At 44.7% G+C, this 25,629-nt stretch overlaps 1 protein-coding gene across 1 annotated transcript; it reads right to left on the bottom strand.

Moving 5' to 3' along the window:
* POLR1B (RNA polymerase I subunit B) lies at positions 1–25,252 on the bottom strand. Its single transcript, XM_003124801.6, has 15 exons — positions 24,774–25,252; positions 19,544–19,711; positions 18,934–19,080; positions 16,539–16,671; positions 15,885–16,021; positions 14,623–14,846; positions 13,241–13,412; positions 11,818–11,989; positions 9,868–10,149; positions 8,631–8,764; positions 6,306–6,476; positions 5,559–5,715; positions 4,469–4,665; positions 3,749–4,002; positions 1–2,597 (listed from the first exon to the last, which is right to left on the bottom strand). The coding sequence occupies exons 1-15, from the start codon at positions 25,227–25,229 to the stop codon at positions 1,715–1,717; spliced, it is 3,687 nt and encodes a 1,228-aa protein (XP_003124849.4). The 5' UTR covers positions 25,230–25,252; the 3' UTR covers positions 1–1,714.

Below are 25,629 nucleotides of genomic sequence, written 5' to 3' on the forward strand. Positions count from 1 at the left end.
AATAAAGAATTATCTTAGTAAAGTTTTAACATCAAAAAGCACTTTAAGTTTGCAGAAGTGAATACAAGATTGTCTGTTGCCAGAACTGTTCCAAGGAAGGAACAGCCCAAATGTCCATCAGCAGGAGACAATACAATGATATAAAATATGATATTGTACACAGGTAAGAAAATAACAGCTACTAGATTTTAGAGATTTAGTATAAAAAAATGTAAAATATCTCAGTAAATTTTTAATATTCACTATGTCATTTTGGCTGTATTACATTAAATATTAGTATTGACATTATTTCTAAGATATGGAAACAACCTAAATTAACATCAAGAGATGAAGAATATATGCTACATACACACAATGGAGTATTATATGGCCTTAAAAAGGAGATTCTGGAGTAACCATATGGCACAGTGGAAATGAATCCAACTAGGAACCATGAGGTTGTGGGTTTGATCCCTGGCCTCACTCAGTGGGTTAAGGACGTGGCGTTGCTGTGAACTGTGGTATAGGTCGAAGATGCAGCTTGGATCTGGCGTTGCTCTGGCTGTGGTGCCAGCCAGCAGTTGTAGCTCCAATTCAACCCCTAGTTTGGGAACCTCTATGCTGTGGGTGCAGCCCTAAAAAAAAAGGAAATTCTGCCATATGCAACATGGATGAATGTAGGAGACATTAAGCTAGGTAAAAATAAGCTAGTTCGAGGACAGATACTGGATGAGGTATGAGGTAGCTAAATTAGTCAAACCCAGAGAACCAGGATGCAGAACGATGGTTATCAGGGACTGGAGGAAGGGGAAATGGGGAGCTGCTCTTCACTGGGTATAAAGTTCCACTTATACCCAATGAGTAAATTCTAGAGATTTGCTTACACTGTTGTATCTATCATCAGTACCGTATCATACACTTATTAAACATTTGTTAAAAGGGTAGGTGTTAAGCTCGTTTTTTGTTTTTGTTTTTTTTTTTTTTCATTTTTGGCCACACCCACAGCATGTGGAAATTCCTGGGATTGAGCTGGTGCCACAGAAGTGACCCAGGCCGCTACAGTGACACATCAGATTCTGCTGCGCCACAAGAGAACTCCCAAGCTTATGGTTCTTGCCAAAAAAACCAGCCAAAGAAACACAACCCAAAGGAGCACAAGGAAACTTCTGGAGGTGGTGTTTATTACCATGATTGTGGTGGTCCTTCACAGGTGTATGCTTCTGTTCAAGCCACTAGATTATATTCATTAAATAGGTGCCTTTTTTGTGTAACAATTACACTCCAACAAAGCTGTTAAAAACAGTCCTACCTCTTGTTATTACTTTAATGTGGATATAAGAAAATATAAAGTTACACATATGACTTATACTGTATTTATATTGGGCTGCTGTGCTCCACATGGACAAATAAAGGTCTGAGAGTCACTGCTGGTAAAAGCAGGATAAAAAAACATGGGGTTGGAAAGACTTTTCCCTGAATTTCCTTTTTATCAATGTACCATTTAAAAAAAAGATACTTATGGAATCTCTGAGCAAATACACTGAAAATGATCTTCAGTAGTAATTATGACAGAGAGACTCAGAAACCAAATTCTTAGTTGCCGGGTCTTGGCTGAGAGCTCTGAAAACCTTGAAAAGCTCCCAAGTAACCCATCAATAGCCTCACTGAACTAAAGTTACAAAGTTACATTCTGTTTTAACCCAACAGTGATCCTGACCCAAAGGCCAGCATCAAGTTAAATGATATCCAGTTTCACTTTGATGTTCATAGCTGCCAGTTCAGCCACAAAATACCGAAAGACATAAGGCACGGAAACCGTGTCGATGGTGTCACTGCGATTACACAGAGAGCAGCTGTACTTTCTGTTGCGCATGGCGGACCACGACGGGGGTGGCTTCTCCAACAATGGGGAGAGCAGACTGCCACATTTCACACACACGTGGGCCACCGACCGATCCGAGCAGTTGAAGAGGCGGTCGTGAAGGAGAAAAGATGTACCGTGTGCTAAGAGAGCATCCCGCTCCATCTCTCCAAAACGGATTCCACCCTGGACATTTCTTCCCCCAATAGGCTGGTTAGTGACTCTGTCTCTGGCTCCTGTTGTTCTCACTTGGAATTTGTCCGAGACCATGTGGCGTAAGCGTTGGTAATAAACCACGCCTATGAAGATGTCTGCCTCCAGCTCCAGCCCACTGATGCCACTGTACAATCTCTCCGTGCCGTAGTAGTTGTAGCCGGCAGCCTTCAGCATCTCACCAAAGTATTCCAGGGCTGAGTTCTCCTCTGAGAAGATGAAGGGTGTAGCATCATGGCAGAGACCATGCAAAGCTGCAGACTTTCCTGCCATGCTCTCGATCAACATACCGATGGTCATGCGGGATGGAAAACCGTGAGGATTGAACAGAATGTCCGGGACCATCCCGCTCTCTGTGAATGGCATGTCCTCCACCGGCCACAACCTGCTCAAGATGCCCTTCTGCCCATGACGACTGGCAAATTTATCCCCAATAGTTGGGTTCCGAGGGACTCGCATCGTGATGCAAACACACTTGAACCTGCCACTTCCGGTGTCATTACCGCACACCTTGATGTTATCCACAATACAGTTTTCTTTACTCCTACAAAAAAAAAGGGACAAAAAGTGAAAATATTTGTTTAAACATTGGGAGATACTAAGTTTTACTGATATATTTAGTGCTTCATAAAGGATACTTGCAAAACTTACTGTTACCCCTATTCTCCAATACACTTAAGAGCTGGAATTCCTAAAAGTATTTATGCGTAAGACTACTGATTATGTTCATTACAGAACTGTGTTCAGCTGAAAGAATACTAGCAAGATAAGGCAACTGAAGACCTACTATTGAAACCAATTTTACAGTTGTAAAATAAGCTTAAAAAATTTATTTTTAACAAGAGGCACAATGAATTCAACATTTTAGCTAGGAAACATTACTAACAACGTGTATGAAACAGATGATCAAGTTTGAATCATATAGTTTTAAAATAAATCACAGATAAATAAATAAATCATCAGGTATAATAGGAAAATTTGAAAAAAAAAAGATGGTACAACAGACCACAGAATTCTTTCAAAAAATGCCCTTTCGGAATTCCCATCACGGCTCAGTGGTTAACGAATCCGACTAGGAACCATGAGGTTGCAGGTTCCATCCCTGGCCTCACTCAGTGGGTTAAGGATCCGGCATTGCTGTGAGCTGTGGTGTAGGTCGCAGACTCAGCTCAGATCCCGCGTTGCTGTGGCTCTGGCATAGGCCAGCGGCTACAGCTCGGATTCGACCCCTAGCCTGGGAACCTCCATATGCCAAGGGAGCGTTCCAAGAAATGGCAAAAAGACAAAAAAAAAAAAGCCCTTTCTGAGTTCCCATCACGGCTCAGTGGTTAATGAATTTCACTAGGAACCACGAGGTTGTGGATTCAATCCCTGGCCTCGCTCAGTGGTTAAGGATCCGGTGTTGCCATGGTGTGGTGTAGGTTGCATACGTGGCTCAGATCCCCAGTTGCTGTGACTCTGGCGTAAGCCAGAGGGTACAGCTCCAATTACACCCCTAGTCTGGGAACCTCCACATGCGGTGGGTGCAGCCCTAGAAAAGACAAAAAAATAAAATAAAAATAAAAAATGCCCTTTCAGTTAATAATTTACATTTTCTCCAAAAATTCTCCTGTTGAAAAACAACATTAATTGACCTCCAGCAATTTCACTGAGAAAAAGCTTTTTTAAAAAATGGCACTGAGTATGCTTGCTTACTTATAGTACACCACAAAGCTTTCCCCGGTGTTGAGGTTCAGGTAGCTATAATACGGATCTCCATACTGCAGCTGTGCTCCAACAAATGGCAATCCATCATCATCCAGCTTCTGCGCAACCCGTGGGTCACCAGGTCTGACACCAAACACCAGACTATCATCACCTTGTTTAATTTTTTCAGACAGATCTATGAACTCAGACTTGTAGACACTTCCATGGGCAAAGCCTCGCTCCCAAGAGGCCTTATTCAGAATCTGTCAAGGCCAAGAATCATTAATTCAAGAGACTGAAGCCAAATGAGGGTTTTAAAAATAAAACTGGTTAGAATTACAACACCTGGTTTAAGACACCTGTCATTTCATTTTAAAACTATCCTCGCTTCCTAAATCACTTGTGCTATTAAAACTCAGACAGTATCAATGATTTAAAACCTAATCACGCATGAAGATAAAAGGTAGATGTTTCCAATACTAGTACACATTCATTTGCCACCTGTTCCAACTCTGCACTCAAAGCCTGCAGCCTACATGCCTATGAATATTTAGTGATATCCCACAAAGCTCATCACTTTCCCCTCAGACCAGGAATTAAGTATTTAACAGAACACTCACACACCAAATACTAGGCACTCAGTGGCACAGAAATTACTCCTTTGGGAATCTCACAGTAAATGAAGAAGTGAAACATGAGAAGAATGGAACTGCATCTCTTAGAACTTACCATGGCATCTTCCATATCATAGCCAGTGTAAGAAATGACAGCAACAATGGCATTTGTCCCAATTGGGTAGTTATCCATGTCATAATAATCATACATGTACGGTCTCACTAGAGGGCTTTGTGGAGTCTGAAGCCGATACAGTTTATTATCTGATCGGTCTTTAAACGTGAGAAGAGGAAAGCCCATGGTTTGCTTACCTGCAAAGGGAAAAAATTAGCATTTTGTTTTTTCTCCCTTGATTATAAAGGTGACATATAAAATTGGAAACTAATTATTCATCACAGGGTAATGAATAAATCATGCCGGCTGTTTACTACAGACTAATAATACATAGCGTGAAAAAATGGAAGTAGACCCTCATGTAGCAACATAAGTTCAGTACAGAATGCCGTTGGATATGATACTATTTATGTACATACATCTTCTACATCCCAAACAATTCTAGACCTAGTTTATGGACATCTGGGTGGTGTAATAAATGCATAAAAAGGGGATGTAAAGCATATATACAAACTATGGGATAGTAACACTGCTGGGAGGAGAGGGGTGATTTTTTTTTTTTTTTTGTCTTTTGTCTTCTTAGGGTTGCACCCATGGCATATGGAGGTTCCCAAGCTAGGGGTCTAATCAGAACTACAGCTGCCGGCCTACACCACAGCCAGAGCCACGCCGGATCTGAGCCGCATCTTCGACCTCCACCACAGCTCATGACAAGGCTGGATCCTTAACCCACTGAGTGAGGCCAGGGATCGAACCTGAAACCTCATGGTTCCTAATCAGATTCGTTTCCGCTGCGCCACTACGGGAACTCCAAGAGAGGGGGTGATTTTAATAACTGTCCTTGGTTATGTTAAGTGGAACTCCTTGTTGTTAGGAATTACACATTGAATTATTTAAGGGTAAAGGAGTATTGTGTCTGCAGCTCATTTTCAAGTGGAAAACAGTGCAAATAAAGCATAATTATGGGAGTTCTTTGTATTATTCTTATAACTTGTGCCTCTTCTCTGAGTTCGAAGTTATTTCAAAGTTAGAAATTACAAGCCCTTTTCTTCTATACGTATGGCTATCAGCACCCTCTGGTCCACCTTACCCATCTGGCATTGGTACATGTTCCTCGGACTCTGGTTGTGGTCAGAGAACGGGATGAAGTTGGCGATCACACTCAGCAGGCTGTGAGGGAAGAGCTCCTGGTGGGTGGTAACTCCAGCCAAAACCTCATCCTCAAAGATGGCAACATTCATGAAGATCTGGGAAAAGAGGAAGGGTGAGGAAGCCAAGGCCCAAGATTCCTGTGACTGCTGACATGTATTAGCTCTCACTACCTCATTGAGATGGGGCCTCAGAGACTTGAAAGAAAACCTTCCCACCCAGCACATGAACACTGAAAGGATCCACTTAGAATACCACATGCCTGACACTTTTCATTCTAAGTCGACCCTGGTCTGGGAGTTCCGTGGTGGCTCCACAGGTTAAGGATCTGGCATTGTTACACTGTGATCTGGGTTTGATCGCTGGCCTGGGAACTTCCACATGCTGCAGGCATGGTGGCAAAAAACCAAAAAACCAAAAAAACGAAATCCAACCTGATCCATTTGTGAAGGGGGATGGGAAGGAGGGAAAATTATTTAGTAGCACAAAGTACACAGTTTTGTAACTACAGAGATATAAGCAAAGATTCTGCATCTAACGAAATATTTCAGTCTCACCACCCGAAGCAGAGGCAGAGCTGGCCACAAAGGAACAAGGCGGGGGGGGGGGGGGCAGGATGGGAAAGGCAGGCCATGGGCCCACCAGCCCTCTCTCAGGTTTGATGAGCATGAAAACTGCTTCAATGTACCTGTTCCATAGTTCCAATTAGTTCTTCTCTGCCTAATCCCAGGTTCTGCACAGGCCGCACCAGTCTGCAAGGCGTGGTGAAAAGGTACAATCCTGGGTACAGACTTGGTTTTCCTGTCATGGGGATCAGGACCACCTCCATCCAGGGAGGAATTCTTTTTTCTCTCAACACCTGGTTTCAACAACAAGCGAGTTCAGTGAATAAGTGACGTGTTTTACAGCCATCCCTCTGCCACCTGGGAGGCTGGTACAATGCAGGAGATGAAACATGAACAACTTGTCATAAGAAGTGAACTCAGTTACGCAGTTAGCAGACTTAGTGCCCCTTCAGTCTCAACCCCACACAGGTGGCCAGTCACCCCATAACCAGAGTTGGAAGAAACCCTCCTCCTTGGGGGCTCGGTCCCACTCTCAGGCAAACTGGTAATGACAGAGACTGGGGCAAAGGTAAACAAGAATGTGTGTATCGATACACTAAATGAAATGTTGTTCTCTGATGTCTAAAATAGAGTAGATTACCGGTTGTATTTTTAAATGTATTCAATGAAAAGGCCCTTCCATCTGGGATTTAAAAACAAACAAAAATACAAATGATGAACGGAGAAATACAAACTAAAATTACAGAAATGTGAAAAATAATGAAACTTGTATTGCAATTCACAGTTAAACTCCCCATCAATAAAATCAAAGAATGGGAGTTCCAATTGTGGCTCAGTGGTAAGGAATTCCTAAGGATGCGGGTTCAATCTCTGACCTCGCTCAGTGGGTTAAAGGATCCAGCGTTGCGGTGAGCTGTGGTGTAGGTTGCAGACATAGCTCAGATCCCATGTTGCTATGGCTGTGGTGTAGGCTGGCAGCTACAGCTCTGATTCAACCTCTAGCCTGGGAACTTCCATATGCCACAGGTGCAGCCCCAGAAAAAGCAAATAAAATAAATAAAGAATGAAAATAAATAAGTTAAACTCCAAGCTCAAAAGCCAAAAATAAAAATAAAAGAACAAAATAACCCCAAAAAAGTACAAGTAAAGAAATCATATTAGGAGTTCTCTTGTGGCTTGGGGGTTAAGGATCTGGAGCTGTGACTGCAGTGGCTTGGGTTGCTGCTGTGGCAAAGGTTTGAGCCCTGGTCAGAAAATTCTGCATGCTGCAGGTGCAGCCGCAAAAAACCAACAAAAACAACACTAAAGATAAAACCTGAAATTAATGAGACAGAGTAGAGAAGAAGGTTCAAATTAATAAATCAAAATTCTCAGTTTTTAAAGGAACTATCCCCAAAGAGAGCACTAGAAGCAGATGGTTACACAGGGGAACTCTAGCAGATCTAAGACTAGATAACCTAATGCTTCCTAAGCTCTTCCAGAGCACTGAAAACTAAGAAAACGTTCTAATTCTTTTTATAAAGCAGAGACTTGTGAATGTCAATTTTTATTTTTGGCTGCCCTGCGGCATATGGATTCCTGGGCCAGGGACTGAATCCAAGCTGCAGCTGTGGCAACGCCAGATCCTTAACCCCACTGCACTGGGATCGAACCAGCACCTCTGCAGCGACCCAAGCCACTGTGGTTACATTCTTAAACCCCCATGGCACAGCGGGAACTCCCTCCTCTACCTGACTTTTATTTATTTATTTTAAAAAAAAATTTTTTTTTTTTGTCTTTTTGCTATTTCTTGGGCCGCTCCCGCGGCATATGGAGGTACCCAGGCTAGGGGTCTAATCGGAGCTGTAGCCACTGGCCTACACCAGAGCTACAGCAACGCGGGATCCGAACCACGTCTGCAACCTATACCACAGCTCACGGCAATGCCGGATCCTTAACCCACTGAGCAAGGGCAGGGACCGAACCCACAACCTCATGGTTCCTAGTCGGATTCGTTAACCACTGCACCATGACAGGAACTCCTTTTTTTTTTTAATATATTTTCAAATCCCAGTAGGCAACAGGATGACTTGTATCTGGCATATCTTTAATATTACTTGAAATATAAAGTCTGTATTTTAGGGTCCCCTATACGCCACTAATATTTACAAAGAAAAAGAAAGTTAAAAATGTGTTAGTGAGTGGACCAGAGCCCTCAATAAAACCACCACCACAGAAAAAAGGGGGTAGTACAGGTTAAATACCTGTCACTAACCCCAACCAATGAGGTGAGTATAAGGTAAGATGCTGGCTGCCACCAGAGAGAATGTAAAAGGCACTTTTGGGATCAGCTTCTGGCCTCTAGAGCCCTTGACCCTGGAGAAGGCCCTGGGGCTTCCTTGACAACAAGAAAAAGACCAAACAGCTAAGATGGAGGGACAAAACACCTCACAAGAACTCAAGAGCACCTTAAAATGTCGGAGGGAGTCAGCGATGCTAGGAGCGAGCTCCTTGTCTGCCCAGCCAACCATGACGCCATCCAGGAGGACAGGGTAGCACTCGCTGTACCGCCGATGTGGTGCACTGTCCACGGGAGTGACCCCTGGGGAAATCGAACACACAGAACCATCACCTCAGGCTCCTTTCCCCAACATTTAAATTCCCTCCAGATGGGTTCAATGTCGGCATCACCATTTTAGACATCTAGGCATCTTATCTCTAAAGCAGAATGTTTTTGTATTCTTGAGTAAATTTCTAAATCATTTCAGCAAGGACCCCCCAAATTGCGTGTCTGCAATTGCCCCTAGAGAGCACCCTGCAGACAGGGGTGTAAGGGAGGCTTTTTACCATACACTTTTTTATTTCTGAGCCATGTAAACATACCAACTTCTCCCCAAAAATCTAATTATAATTGATCTGCATTATTCACGCAACACAAATCTGCCTACTTGCTAAAATTTATTTGCAACCCCAGCTTCATACTAGTGGCACTTTTCCGATCACCAGAGGACATTCAGTGAAAATTTTGAGTTGTCTGAGACACGAATTCCCAGCTGAGGTCAAAGGAGGTGACGTGCAGTTTGCCGGTCTCAGCTAATACTATAGACAGACATCCTTCCCATGGTCTGTCCCAGGCCCTATTTATTTATTTTTTGCATCTTTGTGCTTTTCATTGGAGACTTTGCTATTTAAAATGGCCTTCAAGCACAGTACTAAATAAAGTCCTGGCTCCCAAGCACAAGGCTGGAAAACTGTGTTAGATAAGCTCAGAGTTATGGTGCTGTTGGCTGAGGGCTCGATGTTAGTGGATCAACAATATATATTGACTAAGGCATCTTTAAACAGAAACACAAAACAAGGCTATGTACCAATCAAGTGAGGAAGGTGTTATGACAAGAGACTTGCAAGAACCTAATCCCTGTTCCCCCAGAAGCAGTACCTCAGTATCTGCTAATTCAGTGCCAATGGTGACTTTACAGAAGTATTGCAATTACCAAGAACTTTAAGAACACTCTTTCATGAGCCATAAACACCTTCTGAAGACAGCAGGTGTTTCCCCAAATGTCACAGGTTATCCCCAATGCTTCACTCATCATCCCTGCAGGAATTCTCTGCTCAACTCACGCAGAAGCACAACTTAGTAGCTTTGCACCTGCTAAAACCCCCACAAGCACACAGGCCCGCTGATGGCTGTGCCCCACCTACCCAAGCTGCAGAGCAAAGCTGGAATAGAGGCTGTATACACGAACTGGGTGACGACCTCGCACGTGGCGGTTAAGTGGTTCATCAGACCACAGGGCTCCCCATCAGGGGTATGCACGGGGCAGAGGAAGCCCCAGGACTCTGGCAGCAGCCTGCGCACCGTGGTCGTCCGCATCTTGGCAAAATCAGCCCCTCTGTGCACACAGCGGAAGTGGGAGAGGTAGCGTATGAAGTTCAGCTTGTCAGCCACGACACAGAGTCCAGAATCCTGCAGGAAGCCAAGACCTTCATAAAACAAAAATCATCGAAAATTTGTATTGGAGGTGATGAAAAGATGACAAAACCTCAGAGCACAAACCTAAAGATCACAAAGTGGGTTATTACTGAGGTTACTCAGCTCTGGTAGAAGAAGGGGTTACAAAAAATAGCAAAAACCCCCAAATTTCACCAACTTGTATTAGCCTTGACTCTTTCCTCATCTCCTCTACACATTCTCCTTTATTAAATTAATAATACAATAGCAAGTAATTAAATGGGACTCATCTCAGAAGGCTGGATGACACACAAGCATGTCAGCTCTTAATGAACCTGCATCTGGAGTTCCTGCTGTGGTGCAATGGGATCAGTGGTGTCTTGGGAGCGCTGGGACACAGGTTTGATTCCACGGCCCAGCACAGTGGGTTAAGGATCTGGCGTTGCCACAGTTGTGGCTGGGATCTGATCCTTAGCCTGGGAACTCCATATGGCATGGCCAAAAAAAGAAAAAGAAAAAAAAAAAAAAAAAAAAAAAAAAAGAATCTGCATTAGAAGAACTGTTTTGTTTTTTTGTCTTTTCTAGGGCTGCACCCGCAGCATATGGAGGTTCCCAGGCTAGGGGTCTAATTGGAGCTGTAGACACCGGCCTACACAACAGCAACGCCGGATCCAAGTTGAGTCTGCAACCTAAACCACAGCTCACGGCAACACCGGATCCTTAACCCACTGAGCAAGACCAGGGATTGAACCTGCAACCTCATGGTTCCTAGTCGGATTTGTTAACCACTGAGCCACGAAGGGAACTCCCATAGTTTTTTCTTTTTTTAAAAAAAAAGCAGATTTCTGGGCTCTAACCATTTTTTAAAATTTTCCAGTCATTCTGATGTAACTGGTTTAGGGAAGGGCATGTATACCAAGCCTCCTAGACTCCCCACCTAGGTAACCTTTCCTCAGAGCTAAGCTGTCTTTAGTTTTCTAGAAGGAGGCATAGAAAACGCATGTGACCATTAAAAATAGAATAAAGCTATACAGACAACTTGTCTACAGCCTTTAGGCCAACATCCACCTATCAAAATTTGTAACCTGAAATCCGCCTTTGATGAAGTTCATTTTTTTTTTTTTTTTTTTTTTTTGCTTTTTAGAGCCACACTTGTGGCATATGGAATTTCCCAGGCTAGGGGTCAAATTGGAGCTGAAGCTGCCAGCTTACACTAGGGCTCACGGCAACACTGGATCCTTAACCCACTGAGAGAGGCCAGGGATTGAACTGACATCCTCATGGGCTAGGTAGGTTCATTACTGCTAAGCTGCAATAGGAACTCTCAGAAATTCATTTTTTTTTCTTTCCTTTTTTTTTTTTTTTTGGTCTTTTTGCCATTTCTTGGGCCACTCCCACGGCATATGGAGGTTCCCAGGCTAGGGGTCCAATTGGAGCTGTAGCCGCCAGCCTACGCCAGAGCCACAGCAACGCGGGATCCGAGCCGTGTCTGTGACCTACACCACAGCTCACGGCAACACCGGATCCTTAATCCCCTGAGCAAGCCCAGGGATCGAACCTGCAACCTCATGGTTCCTTGTCGGATTCGTTAACCGCTGAGCCACAACGGGAACTCCTCAGAAATTCATTCTTAAATAAATCTCTATTAAGCAAATAATTTGAAAATCATCACTAAATGAAGCCCGTCTTTTTAATTTTACCTGTTTTAGAACGTAGATTCCCAGTAGCAAGAAGGTATTCGAATGGCTTGGTGAGGTCTATTCCCAGATTTAAAATCTTCATCAAATTTTCAGTGTTTAAGGACACACTGGTTTTCTGAGCCTTCTTATCTATAGCTATCTTAATAGACACCAACCAAGCTTCCAATTTTTCCTGAAAGAAGGAAAAGAAATTTAATTTCTAGGTGCTTTAATTACCCTAGGTTTCATATTTTCTGTTACACAGTCTGCATATCCTTAACAAAGGTCCACTATTTCATACATTTGACATGTAAAACATCTAAATTATAAACCTGAAAAACAGGTTTTCAATGTACTATTACACATCAGGCATTTAGTATACAGAAGACAGAAGCTTCTTCAGATCAGAGTTTCTTGGCACTGTGGACACCAGGGTGGACAGCTCTTTGGGAAGAGGGGCACTGTGGGCTCTTGAACCCTCACCCCCAAGTTGTGACAACCAAAAATGGCTCCAAACAGTGTTGAAGGTCCCTTGACCTTGAGGTGGAGCAAATCACTACTGATTGAGATCACCCACACTAATGGAAGTTCCCAGGCTAGGGGTCAAATCAGAACTATAGCTGCTGGCCTACACCACAGCCACAGCAAGGCACAATTCAACTTACACCACAGCTCATGGCAACACAGGATCCTTAACCCACTGAGCGAGGTCAGGGATCGAACCTGTGTCCTCATGGATCCTAGTCGGGTTCATTACCACTGAGCAGGACAGGAACTCCGGTTTTTTAATTCAAATGCTCTTATCAAGCAATCAGAAGAGCTTCAATCCCAGAAACAGGCAACAACAACAAAGCCTTGAGGTAAAGCAGCAGCCCATTGCCCAAGAACAGGAACTACCAAGACCTCAAGAGTCCCCAGATTACACCCAACTTACAAGGTGGCCAACAAACCAGCTGGAAAGACTGACACTTTCTTCTCTTATAAAAGGTGAGACATAATGGAAAAGGAAGAGGAAACACAAGACAGAGAAGAGGAAATGTCTGCAAACGACCACGAAAGTGATGAGAGTACAGATACTATCGGGTTACAAATAAATGTTTGTGAATAAGTGATTTCACAAGCACAGAATCTGTGAATAACGGAGAATGACTCTACGTATGTATATAGGCCATTTACCCTTTATCATCAATGTAATGACCCAGATCTGATATTTATGCCTAGCTTATATAAAAACATTAAAGAAACTTATGAATCTGGCACAAGCTGAGATCTCTGACGAAGTCCCTCACTGCTAAACAAACAAAAAAATAGGAAAAAAAAAAAAAAAAAAGACTATATAAACACCCAAACTAGAAATTCTAAACATGTAGAAGACAATTCTGCCGGATGTGGCCACACCACCCCCAGGAGGTAGGACCACTCAGGGTGAACGACCTGCATTTACCTTTAGAAACATGAGGAAGAGCTGACCTGGGGTCAGGACTTCTTGATTCACTAAACTGTCGGGATTCTCCTCCATGCACTCGCCTTTGGCTAAAGCAAAGAGCTTCCGGGTCATGAGACAAAGCATGTAAAACTTTTCGGTGTTGGATTTCAGGTGGATACAGATGCACTCGCTGCCAAAATGGAAAGAAAAAGCTTCAAACAATTCAGCCACTAATACCATTTGATGTCCTACTAACTGAGGTCCCCAATCCGTTCTTCTCAAAGTCCTTTCTCACTTTCAAAACCCGGCTTTTCACCTTTACTGGCAACAAAAGCAAAAACAGAACAGTCACAAAGTCTAGAGTTGTGGTGGCCAACAAGGTAGGGATAAGCCACACGCGGCTATTTCGTTAATTAAAATTAAGTAGAATTAAGAATTCAGAGTTTCGGTTGTGGCTAGGTGGGTTAAGGACATGACAAGTATCCATGAGGGCTCTGGTTTGATCCCTGGCCCTGCTCAGTGGATTAAGGACCTGGCGTTGCCACAAGCTGCAGCATAGGTCACAGATGTGGCTCGAATCTGGCTGTGGCAAAGGCCAGCAGCCACAGCTCTGATTCGGTCCCTAGCCCAGGAACTTCCATAATGCCGAAGTGCAGCCCTAAAAAGCAGGAAAAAAAAAAGGAAAAGAATTCAAGTACTCAACATATGGCTTAAGGCTACTTGTGGCTACAGATGTGACAGGATAGCTCTACCTGGAAATTCAACAATCATGCAGTGGTTACAGAAGACTCAGTCCTAGCACTGGGGAAAATAAGGGAACGTGACGCCTGCAGATAATGCAGAAAGAAAAGCATTGATGGATGTGCAGAGAAAGTAATAAAGCACAGTAGTAAAAATGTTAATGACTCGTAATACATTGGAGTGTCCAATGTATTATTTTTGCAGCAATTCTGGAATTAATTCTATGAAATAAAAGTTTAAAAAAAATTTTTTTTCCCAGCTGTCTCTGCATCATATGGAAGTTCCTTGGCCCAGGGATCGAATCTGAGCTGGAGCTGTGACCTATACCACAGATGCCACGCCAGATCCCTAAACCACTGAGCTGGGCCAGGGATTGAACAGGCAGGCTCCACAGCGACAATCTTGATCACTAACCCACTGAACCACAGCGGGAACTTCTACATCAAAGTTCCAAAAGTACAATAAAATAAAACGAAACCACCAGAAAAAGAAAGGTGAGGATGGGCTGCAGAAACAAAGCTCATCCCTACTTTGCTAAAGCAGAATCCTACCCCGAAGGCATAAGAACTCCCAGATGACTCACCAGCCCCAACCACATTGATACAAGGAACCGAGGACACCCTCCCCTCCCAAGAAAGTTTAGGCAAAAGCACACATACTTGAACAGAAACTCTGCAGCTTGTTCATTTGGGTACCAGTCGGGAAGATTGACTTTTACTCTGAAGCGTTCACCCAGGTAGTTAAGGACCTGTTTCTGGGTGGCACATCCCTCTTCCATCACAATCCTTAACATCTGAGAAACAGAGTTCCTCAAGAAAGAGTCATCCTCCTTCCCTTTGATGAGCTCCTGAAAAATCTGATAATCGGAAAAGCTGACAAGGGCCTAGAAAAGAAAAAAAAGGGGCTCTTTTTAAAAATCACTAATAATAACTAAACCATCTTAATTATTTAGTAATCATTCTCTAATTTTTTTTTTTTTTTTTTTTTTGACTTTTGGTCTTTTTAGGGCCGCACCCGTGGCACATGGAGGTTCCCAGGCTAGGGGTCTAATCAGAGCTGTAGCTGCTGGCCTACACCACAGCCAAAGCAACACCAGATCTGAGCCGTGTCTGCAACCTACACCACAGCTCACGGCAATGCTGGATCCTTAACCCGCTGAGCAAGGTCAGGGATCGAACCTGCAACCTCATGGTTCCTAGTCAGATTCGTTTCCACTGCACCACGATGGGAACTCCTAAATTTTTTTTTAATACCCAAGAAAAATTAGTATACTCCACTATTGCTCAATTTAAGTGAGCTCTTCAAAATAAGGGCAGTGCTTGTGTGATAGGGCCAAGATGGTCCAACGAACCTCGCCTCCTGGTATCTACAAGCTTGGTCTCTTCTACGCTGCACCAGGGCTGGCCTGTGGGACTGATGAAATATGGCATGAAAGTCCAGGCATGACTCTCAGACTCTCAGGTCTGCACCACTAAGGCCCTACAGCTCCCATCTCACTCATGACTCCTGGCTACCTCTCCAAGGGAGGCAGCTGCCCCAAGCGGAAAAGGCCCAGGTGGAGAGGAACTGAGACCTCCTGCCAGTGGCCTGCACTGACTTGCCAGCCATCAGAAGGGGATCTTCGAGCCCCAGTCAAGCCTTCTAAACCACAGCGCCCCCCACTGACTTCTCATGGCAACCTCTTGAGACCTCAGCCAGAAAGGCCCCAATTCTGAGCCACTTCCAAATTCTTGACCACAGAAATTGTGAGAGAGAGACGTTTAGCCATGTTTTAGCCACTGCATCTTGAGGTGACTTGTTGGGGGCAGCAGAGAACTAGCAGGGTGCAGACTCTGACGAGGACAACCTATCCAGCCTGCGTGGGACACCACTTCCAGGCACTGGCTTCCTAACGAAAAGAAACGTATCCAGGAAGTCACACCTTCAGTGCAAATCCCAAAGGAAGAAAAAACAGTTCTTTCCGGTAAATAAAGTTCAACATAACCGTGCCGTTTTCCAAGTAGTGAAGGTTCATATTGACAGCAGAGTGTTCTTCCCTCACACAGTGCATTGAAACTCCTATTGAAATAAAGAGCAAAAAGTCAGAAACTCAGTAACACCACCACTAGGTACAATATACACTGATGCCATTGGATACTGATTTTTAGCTCAACTATATAATAAACTGCAGGGCTCCAGAATGCAAAATGCTATTTTGTGAAGCCTGACTCTCACTGTCACAGAGTGTGAGCAAACAGAGGCCAGGTCGCTGTCAGCCTGAGACTGAGGGGAGTGCCATGTACCCTGAACCAGAAGACTTCTAACGTTCATACCCACCTCTGGCTGAGTCAGGCACCCTTCAGCATCAGAAACAATAACATAAATACATGTGTTCATTCAGTTTGAAAAAAAATTGAACACAACAGAAAGTAGGTTTCTCACTATGAAAGTATAACACGGAAATGCTTAACAGAAAAACAAAAAATTATATGTAAGGGAGAAAAATACCAAAGACTCTCTGGATGCATCTACTTTTTAACAAAATGGCTTCAACTTTTCTAAAAGAACATACATACCAAAAATCACTATGACTTACCATACTGAGTATAGCCAGGCCCTCTGCTTTTCCATTTTGGCCTTACCATTGCAATGGGGAAATTTCTGCGAGGCATAATCAACATTCGGATGACTTTTTCGATGCCATTGATTATAAAATAGCCTCCCATTTCCTGCCAAAGAGAGAAAATATAATTGGTTAAACAAAGATCTATAACCAACTGTAAACATAAACCCAACCAACTGCAATCATCACCCTCGTTCCTAGGCAGACGTGCAGGAGAGCTGCTCAGGCAGGAGGGGTATGGGCCCCTGGAAACTCCAGACTGGGGTCCACGGCACACTGAAGAGGCTGCAGAGATGCGGGAGCAAATTTTGGGGGAAATGGATTTCCCTCTGCCAGACTGGCCCTAACCCGCCTGTCTGTCCCTAAATAGCTGCAGTTCTCCTGACAGTTCCTCTAAGAGCCACACATGTCTGACTCTACTAGCTCTTAGCAACTCGCCTGGGTCAGATTCCAGTCTGACAAATTTCTGCTACAGAAATTTGACAGAATCTGATAATGTACTTCACCTCCCCCCATACTTCTAGCTGACATTCCCTGTGGTTCTGCTCCTTGTTCAGGTCCCTCTCTGCTTCTCAAATTTTGTTGGCCACATTATTTCTTTCCTGCATGTAGCAATATAGGAGATTTTGGGGTTTTGTTTTGTTTGAAAATCTTGGGGTATGAAGAGAAACATATTACTGAATAATAAGATGTGAAGAATGTATCCTGCTCTATCATCTTACAGAGGCAAAAATACTTTGTATTTAAAAACTTTTCATGCATTTGTTGTATACTTTTTTTTTTTTGTCTTTTGTTGTTGTTGTTGCTATTTCATGGGCCGCTCCCACGGCATATGGAGGTTCCCAGGCTATGGGTTGAATCAGAGCTGTAGCCACCGGCCTACGCCAGAGCCACAGAAACGCGGGATCTGAGGTGTGTCTGCAACCTACACCACAGCTCACGGCAACGCCGGATGGTTAACCCACTGAGCAAGGGCAGGGACCAAACCCGCAACCTCATGGTTCCTAGTCGGATTCGTTAACCACTGCGCCACAACGGGAACTCCTGTTGTATACTTTTTAACCATTTCCATTCCATGACACTGACATGTGGGACGCCCCTACTGGTGTACCTAGACTCTCATTAAAAAAGAATTCCAAAAAATAATAAAATAAAATAAAATGGCTGCAGTCTGCAAATTATGTTAAAAAACAAAACCAACTTCCTCCAGAGAGAAGTTTAAAGATGAAAACCATAACCACTTTGCTTCTGGACGAGTATGGTTTCCCACATCAGTTAAAAAGCTTTAGACTGTATGAAAGCTCTGGAAACCAGAAATTTGGATCCGCTAAATAGGACTTTTTTGGGGGGCCTTTTTTAGGGCCACACATGCAGTGTATGTAAGTTTCCAGGTTAGGGGTCAAATCAGTGCTGCAACTGCCAGCTTGTGCCACAGCCACAACCACAGCCACAGCAACACCAGATCCGAGCCACGTCTGTGACCTACACTGCAGTTCACAGCAATGTTGGATCCTTAACCCACTGAGAGAGGCCAGGGATCGAACCCGCATCCTCATGGATACTAGCCGGATTCGTTACCACTGAGCCACCATGGGAACTCCAGAAAATATTTTTAGTCTCATTTATGATCACATTTCTGTAATAAATAAGGAGCTACTATGAAGCAGGCCTGACATACTGGCTGCTCTATGTGGTAATATTGAATCCTCCTAACAATGACTGGGAGAGCTTCAAGTCCTGTGTTTCAGAAGGGAACACAGGCTCACGGCGATTCAACTTCCCAAAGGTGTACAACTTCTAAGTGAACAGCTGGGTGTCAAACCCAGCTCTGCTACCCAAACCCTCTTCCCACCACCTAACGGTCTCCGTGTCTCAGGCAGAGTCTGCCCATCCTGATTACGTCTCCTCAGTGCTGCAAAGCCACATAGCAGAGCTGAAGGCAGGACTGAAGGGAAAGCAGATGACATCTGCTCCAGGCCCACAGACTCTGACTGCGGGTAAAGCAGACGTTTCAGACAGGCTTTGAGGGTTGTCTTAATTTTCTGAATGACACACACTTAGAGAGGTATTTATGAAGCTAAATACCTCTCTAAGTGTGTATGATTCAGAAAATTAGGGAAAAACCTACCAATTCTTTCCCCATAATAATAATATTCTCTAACTGGAGTGTTTGCCGCTGTACACTGTCTCATCTAAGACTCCTGAAGTCTACACAGTGTGCAGACATCAATGCCCCGCCTTACCCATCAGGAAATTGAAGCAGAGAAAGAAAAGAGACCCTCTGACCCTAAGCTTACTGTCATCTCACTCCCAACTCAGGCACCTTCTACTGCCACCTGGCCCCTGAGCACCGGACCCTAGCTGGTACCTCCGCTTCCTCATGGTGCTCGATGAGGGCTCTTGGAGAAAGGCTGTACAAGTTGCAAAGCTTGGATTTCACCATGATGGGAACATAGCCAAGAAACTGTTTGATGACTCCTTTTGAGATTCCATTCACTGCCCAGCTGATATCAGCCTAAAGGAAAATAAGAGAGAAAAAATTTATATAGTAAAAAAGGAAATACCTGGATCTATAAGAACAAATGAATATTTTAAAAGATTAAGACAGAAGACCGTATTTTTTCTTCTTTTTAGGGCCACACCCATGACATATGGAAGTTCCCACGCTCGGGGCTGAATCAGAGCTGCAGCTGCTGGCCTTGGTCAGATCCGAGCCATATCTGTGGCCTACACTGCAGCTTGCAGCAACACCAGATCCTTAACCCAATGAGCAAGGCCAGGGATCAAACCTGTATCCTCATGGATACTAGTCAGGTTCTTAAACCTGCTGAGCCTTAACACGAACTTCCAGAAGACTATAAATTAAATAATTAAATTATCTGAGATGACAACACTAACAAAGTAGAATTCTGGTATAAACTTTGCCAGGCACCAGGCTTATTCCCAAAGATACAGAGGGTGCTGTCACTTGTACTCACTGTCAGCCTTCCCCGGTAGGTGCTCCTCCGGCCCCGGCACTCTGCTGGGTAAATGTTGAGCTCTTTGCAGATGCTCCCTTTTGGAACCGTGGGTGGGCTGATGGCAGCATCCACAATGGTAAGAGAAATCCGCTCATCTTTGAAAGTGAATTCAAAAGGCGGGATGGCCTGAAATACAATTCACACTGTTACCTGCTTGCATCGCCAAGGCATGAAGACTCTTTAAAATCCTGTGCACTGTGTGTTCTACAAGCACTGATGGCTATAATGCCAATGTGACACACCTCAAAAGACAGCTAAAGCTACACCTGGTCTTCTCATACAACCTCAGTACCTAAAATAATAATGCCCCAACTGGATTTTTTTGAGCGTCTTCCATGTGTCTGATTCTGCAGTAGACTCTAGGGATTCAGTTGTGTACAGAATAAAGCTGTTTTCTGAACCAAGTGCCTGCTTTCTCTGTTCTCGTTTTAAATTAAATATGTATGTGTGTGTGTTTATATTTCAGATTCTTCTCCATTATAGGTTATTATAAGATATTGTGTATTTTTCCTATGCTATACAGGCCCTTGCTGTTTACTTTTTTTGTGTGTGTCTTTTGTCTATTTAGGGCCACACCTGTGGCTTATGGAGGTTCCCAGGCTAGGGGTCAAATCAGAGCTGTAGCAGCCGGCCTACACCACAGCCATAGCAACTCAGGATCTGAGCCACGTCTGCAACCTACACCACAGCTCATGGCAACGCCAGATCCTTAACCCACTGAGCGAGGCCAGGGATCGAACCCACAACTTCATGGTTCCTAGTCGGATTCATTTCCACTGTGCCACAATGGGAACTCCCTATTTACTTATTTTATATAAACTCCTAATTGTTCTCCCCCTCATTTTTTTTTTTTTTTTTTTGGCTATGCCCACAGCATATGAAAATTCCTGGGCCAGGGACTGAACCTGCACCACAGCAGTGACCCCAGCCAAAGTGACAATGCTGTAGTGACAATGCCGTCTCCTTAACCTGCTGAGCCACCTGAGAACTCCTCCCCTCTATTCTTACCTTGTACTCTCTACAGGCATAGCAAATCAGACGGGACTTCTGCTAAGGGCAAGGATAGATACATCCTTCCGATTTAGGACAGGACACTCTAACTCCGTTCTTCAGGCTGACCTTTGCACATGTCATTCAATGGTGGCCTCATACTGAAGCCAGAGCGAGGCAAGCAGGTGGCCATGCTGGTTCTTCCCTTCCACAGCACTTGCTTCTCCACACCACTCCCTGGGGGAGCTTTGCTGTTCTCAGGAAGGGGCATCACGTATTAACTCTGAACAACCTCCTAGCTTTAGTGCTAGAATAATAAGAATGCCCAAAATGGAACTAAGAACGTAAGGAAGGTTCTTCCCCATTTCATGAATTGAACTTTTTCTAAGTTTTAAAATTTTACCTAAAGCTGGTTTTTTTTTTTTTTTCTTTTTCCTTTTTCATAGCCACACCTATGGCTTATGGAAGTTCCCAGGCCAGGAGTCGAACTGGAGCTGCAGCTGAGGCCTACACTACAGCCGCGGCAACACCAAATCTGAGTTGCACCTGCAACCTGTGATGCTGCTTGCAGCAATGCCAGATCCTTAACTCACTGATCAAGACCAGGGATTGAATTGCATCCTTACAGACACTGTCAGGTTCTCAACCCGCTGAGCCACAATGGGAACACCACTGGTATTATTTTAGAATTTAATATTTTTATTCTAAAATAAACTTTAACAAGAATTCCCATCGCGGCACAGTGGAAACGAATCCAACTAGGAACCATGAGGTTGCAGGTTCAATCCCTGGCCTCTCTCAGTGGTTTTTATTTATTTTTTGGTCTTTCTAGGGCTGCACCTGAGGCATATGGAGGTTCCCAGGGTAGGGGTCAAATTGGAGCCGTAGCCACTGGCCTATGACACAGCCACAGCAACACCAGATCTGAGCCGCATCTGTGACCTACACCACAGTTCATGGCAAGACAGGATCCTTAACCCACTGAGCAAGGCCAGGGATCAAACCTGCATCCTCGTGGATACCAGTCAGACTCGTTTCCACTGAGCCACGACGGGAACTCCAAGATGATCATATGGTTTTTATTCTTCAACTGTTAATGTGTTGTTATCACACTGATTTGTGAATATTGAAAAATCCTTGAATCCCTGGGATAAATCCCACTTGATCATGGTGTATAATTCTTTTAGCATATTGCTGGATTCGGTTTGCTAGTATTTTTTAGAGGACCTCTGCATCTAAGTTCATCAGTGATGCTGGCCTTTAATTTCCCTTTAAGGCACTTCCCAGCCTTCTCATTCTTAGGGCCACTGGACAGCACTTCAGCCCTACACATCATGGCCACTTAAAAGAGCAAAATCACCAACAAAAAGCATAAAAATGTGAAAAACCAATAAATTTTGAAAAGGACACTGAATCTGCTTTAAAAAATGAGTGGGAAAGAGTTCCCATTGTAGCTCAGTGGGTTAAGAACCTGACTAGTATCCATAAGGATGCAGGTTTGATCCCTGGCCTCACTCAGAGGGTTAAGGATCCACCATTGCTGCAAGCTGTGGCAGAGCTTGCAGATGTGGCTCAGATCTGGCATTGCCGTGGCTGTGGTGTAGGCTGGCAGCTGCAGCTCAAATTCAACTCTTAGGTTGGGAAAGTCCATATGCCACAGGTGCAGCCCTAAAAAGCAAAAAAAAAAAAAAAAAAAAAAAAGATCGAGGAGTTCCCACTGTGGTGTGGTGCATTAATGATCCTGCGTATCTCTGTGGAGAGCCAATCTCTCTTACTATCTCATTAAGCTTCAGTGAGGAGGTAATTCACAAGCATGGCATTCCCAAATGATGAGGATCAGCCGTATTCTGAAAAGATAACTATGATAGACATAACTTGGGACTCAGAGATGGAGGGATCTACTCCAAAGAAACTGGGCAAAACAAACTATGATGAAGGCTGTTTTCCCCTGGGCTTTATAAATGTCAGTCACAAAATGTGTTTTATGGAACAATATTTTCAAAAAGTATTATGGTACTAGCTAAATTGCAGTGTCACTATCTGGGCCAGATTTTCTTCATGTACTTCAAACAAACCAACATATTATAAGAGATCAAATATAGAAGGAGATATGAGAATCTAGCTGTCTTCTAATAAGTCAAACATTAAAAAGATACACCAGGAGTTCCCGTCGTGGCTCAGCAGTTAAAGAACCTGACTAGCATCCATGAAGACTTGGCTTCAATTCCTGGCCTTGCTTGGTGGGTTAAGGAACCGGCGTTGCCCTGAGCTGTGGTGTAGGTCGAAGATGTGGCTCAGATCCTGAGTTGCTGTGGTTGTGGTGCAGGCCGGCTGCTACAGCTCTGATTCGACCCCTAGCCTGGGAACCTCCATATACCACAGGTGCAGCCCTAAAAAAGATTAAAAAAAAAAAAAAAAAAAAAAAGATACACCAAAATACCATTCAACTACTAATTTTATTTTTTGCTCTAGAGGATTTTTTAAAATAAGAAATTAATAGAAAATTGGTCTATTTTCAATGAATTAGTATTTCCAAAATTTCTCCATTTGAGTTTCTAATAGAAAGAACATTTGGGGGGGAGTGCACCCAGCGCATGTGGAAGTTCCCAGTCAGGGACTGAACCTGCACCACAGCAGTGACAACACCAGGTCCTTAACCCACTGCTCCACGAGGGAACTCTCAGTTTCTAATAGAGGACACAAAAGTTCTTTGTGAATCCATCAAGAATTTGAAAAGCTGGAGTTCCCGTCGTGGCGCAGTGGTTAACGAATCCGACTAGGAACCATGAGGTTTCAGGTTCGGTCCCTGCCCTTGCTCAGTGGGTTAATGATCCGGCGTTGCCGTGAGCTGTGGTGTAGGTTGCAGACACACCTCAGATCCCGCATTGCTGTGGCTCTGGCGTAGGCCGGTGGCTACAGCTCCGATTCAACCCCTAGCCTGGGAACCTCCATATACCGCAGGAGCGGCCCAAGAAATAGCAACAACAACAACAACAACAAAAAGACAAAAAAAAAAAAAAGAATTTGAAAAGCAGAAATGGGTCCTGGAAGCAAAAAGTTTGAGAATTGCTGGTCTACATAACATCCCTAAAAAATCTGATGTACGTGTGCTCTATTATTTGAGAATGAGCCTTTGTTAATCATATCAATCCTGGGCTCTTTTTCACTGTTTTGATAAATCCAGTACCAATTAACGTTTAAGTAGATGTATAATTTTTCTCATACACATGATACAGCACGAGTCCAGGCATGACAGAAGTTATTTCCCATCAGACAAAATTATTCTGTCTTTTGCAAAAAGGTGAGGGAATCTTCAAAGAAGCCTCAGTGGCTCTTATTTGCAGAAGAGAGTTCAAGCATCAGAGACTTCATCTTCAGGCACAGCTCTTCATCTTCATTCTACCTGTCCCATAACTCAAGTCCTACCCAATGTAAGCACAGGATCGAGTTCCTGAGCTCTGCCCCTTCACTTCCCCTCTTCTTCAATCCTGGGAATCCTGCCCTTTTTCAAACACCTGGATTAGCTGCATCTCCCATGTGCTCCAAGGTACCCTACACAGCCACTTGGCAGCGCAGTTCTCTAGAGAAGTGGCACCAACTGCCTTCGCGGCTCCACCACCTCCACCCAAAACATAATTCCCAGCGCTTAAAACCAAAAACCGTCTCTTAACACAGGCTTGCTTCTTCCTCGCCATCTAAGCCCAGCATCTGGGGCCACGTGGATGCTTATCAATTTCACCTGAACTCTGTTACCATCACCCTCTAGACCACTTTAATGTGGAGCAAATGTTACCAATCACTTAACTGTGGACCAAATATTTCCTACTGAATCTCGCTCTAATACTTCACTCCCGTCTTCCTCAAGATACCTCCGCGCTGAGCCTAGCACACGGTCAAGGAGTACAACTATTTGAGATTCTACCGTGACACCCACGCCGTCACCTCTCTGGGTCCTCTGCCCTAGGCCCGTGCCGCACTCCCCCCACCTCCTGGATCATTTCCCTCACCCTCCCAAGCCCCGAGCCTCAGTCCTCCTGCCCGCTCCTCCAGCACTCCACACGCCGCCCCGCCCCCACTTCCGCCTTTGCCTCCCTCCTCCAGCCCCGCCGGGCCCCTCTCCTCCGCCCGCCTGTCGCAGAGAGGCTGGCTGCGCCGGCAACTCAGAGCGAAGGGAAGCCTAGGAGGACGGCGCGCTCACCTGCACCGCGTGGCTGAGCCCCTCGCGCACGGCGTAGTTGAAGGACTCGACGTGCGCCCGCGTCAGCTCCTGCAATGCTGGCTTTTGCTGTTCCCGCGGGATCCCGTAAGAAGGGTCGGTCAAATGCTTCAGGCTGGGCCCGCTGGGCAAGTTCCGCCACCGGCTGCTGGGATCCATGCCTGCACACCGGGCGTCTCTTCTACCACTCGGCACGCGCCGGAAAGAGTGGCTGGGACCGGGTACCCACGGCCTGCAGGGAAATGTAGTTTCTTTTGTTCCGCCTACCCTGGGCGCTCCGATTTTATAGAGCCGACTTGAAACCAGTACTGTGGAACGAATGGGCCGGTTTAAAACTGTGTACAGCGGGAGCGCAGAGGGATCTCCCGGTCTCTTACCTGCGCTGTGCGCTGCTTGGAAGGTGGAAACCCGCTCCAGCGCCAATTCGACGTGAGACATCTTCCGCTCGCCTTTGCCCTGTTAGGACCCGCGGAAAGCTGTCTTCATAGATTTCCTGATCTTCGTCTTGACCGCTTTGCGATCCAATGCTGAGGCAGATTGTGGGGTGACACCCAACCTGAGTCCTGGCTTCAAGGGAAAAGCAGATGTTGCGCACCAAACTGCTCTCTCTACCCAATTCTGAAGTCGCGAAAGCCCATTGCTGGGATGGTCAAGAAGTGGCCTGCCCTCACTACCCGCTTCCCACGTTCTAGACTGGAGACCGAGGGGCCTTCTAGCCTTAAGATCCTTTGAGTCTACTATGAGTCCTATGAAGCACTGTCTTCCCAGAATACAGATTTTATCAGGGAATGCCTGCAGCTGTCTTTCACCTTCATCTTTTGTGAATGTGTGTGTTCAA

The sequence above is a fragment of the Sus scrofa genome, chromosome 3, assembly GCF_000003025.6.
Source record: "Sus scrofa isolate TJ Tabasco breed Duroc chromosome 3, Sscrofa11.1, whole genome shotgun sequence".
NCBI lineage: Eukaryota > Metazoa > Chordata > Mammalia > Artiodactyla > Suidae > Sus > Sus scrofa.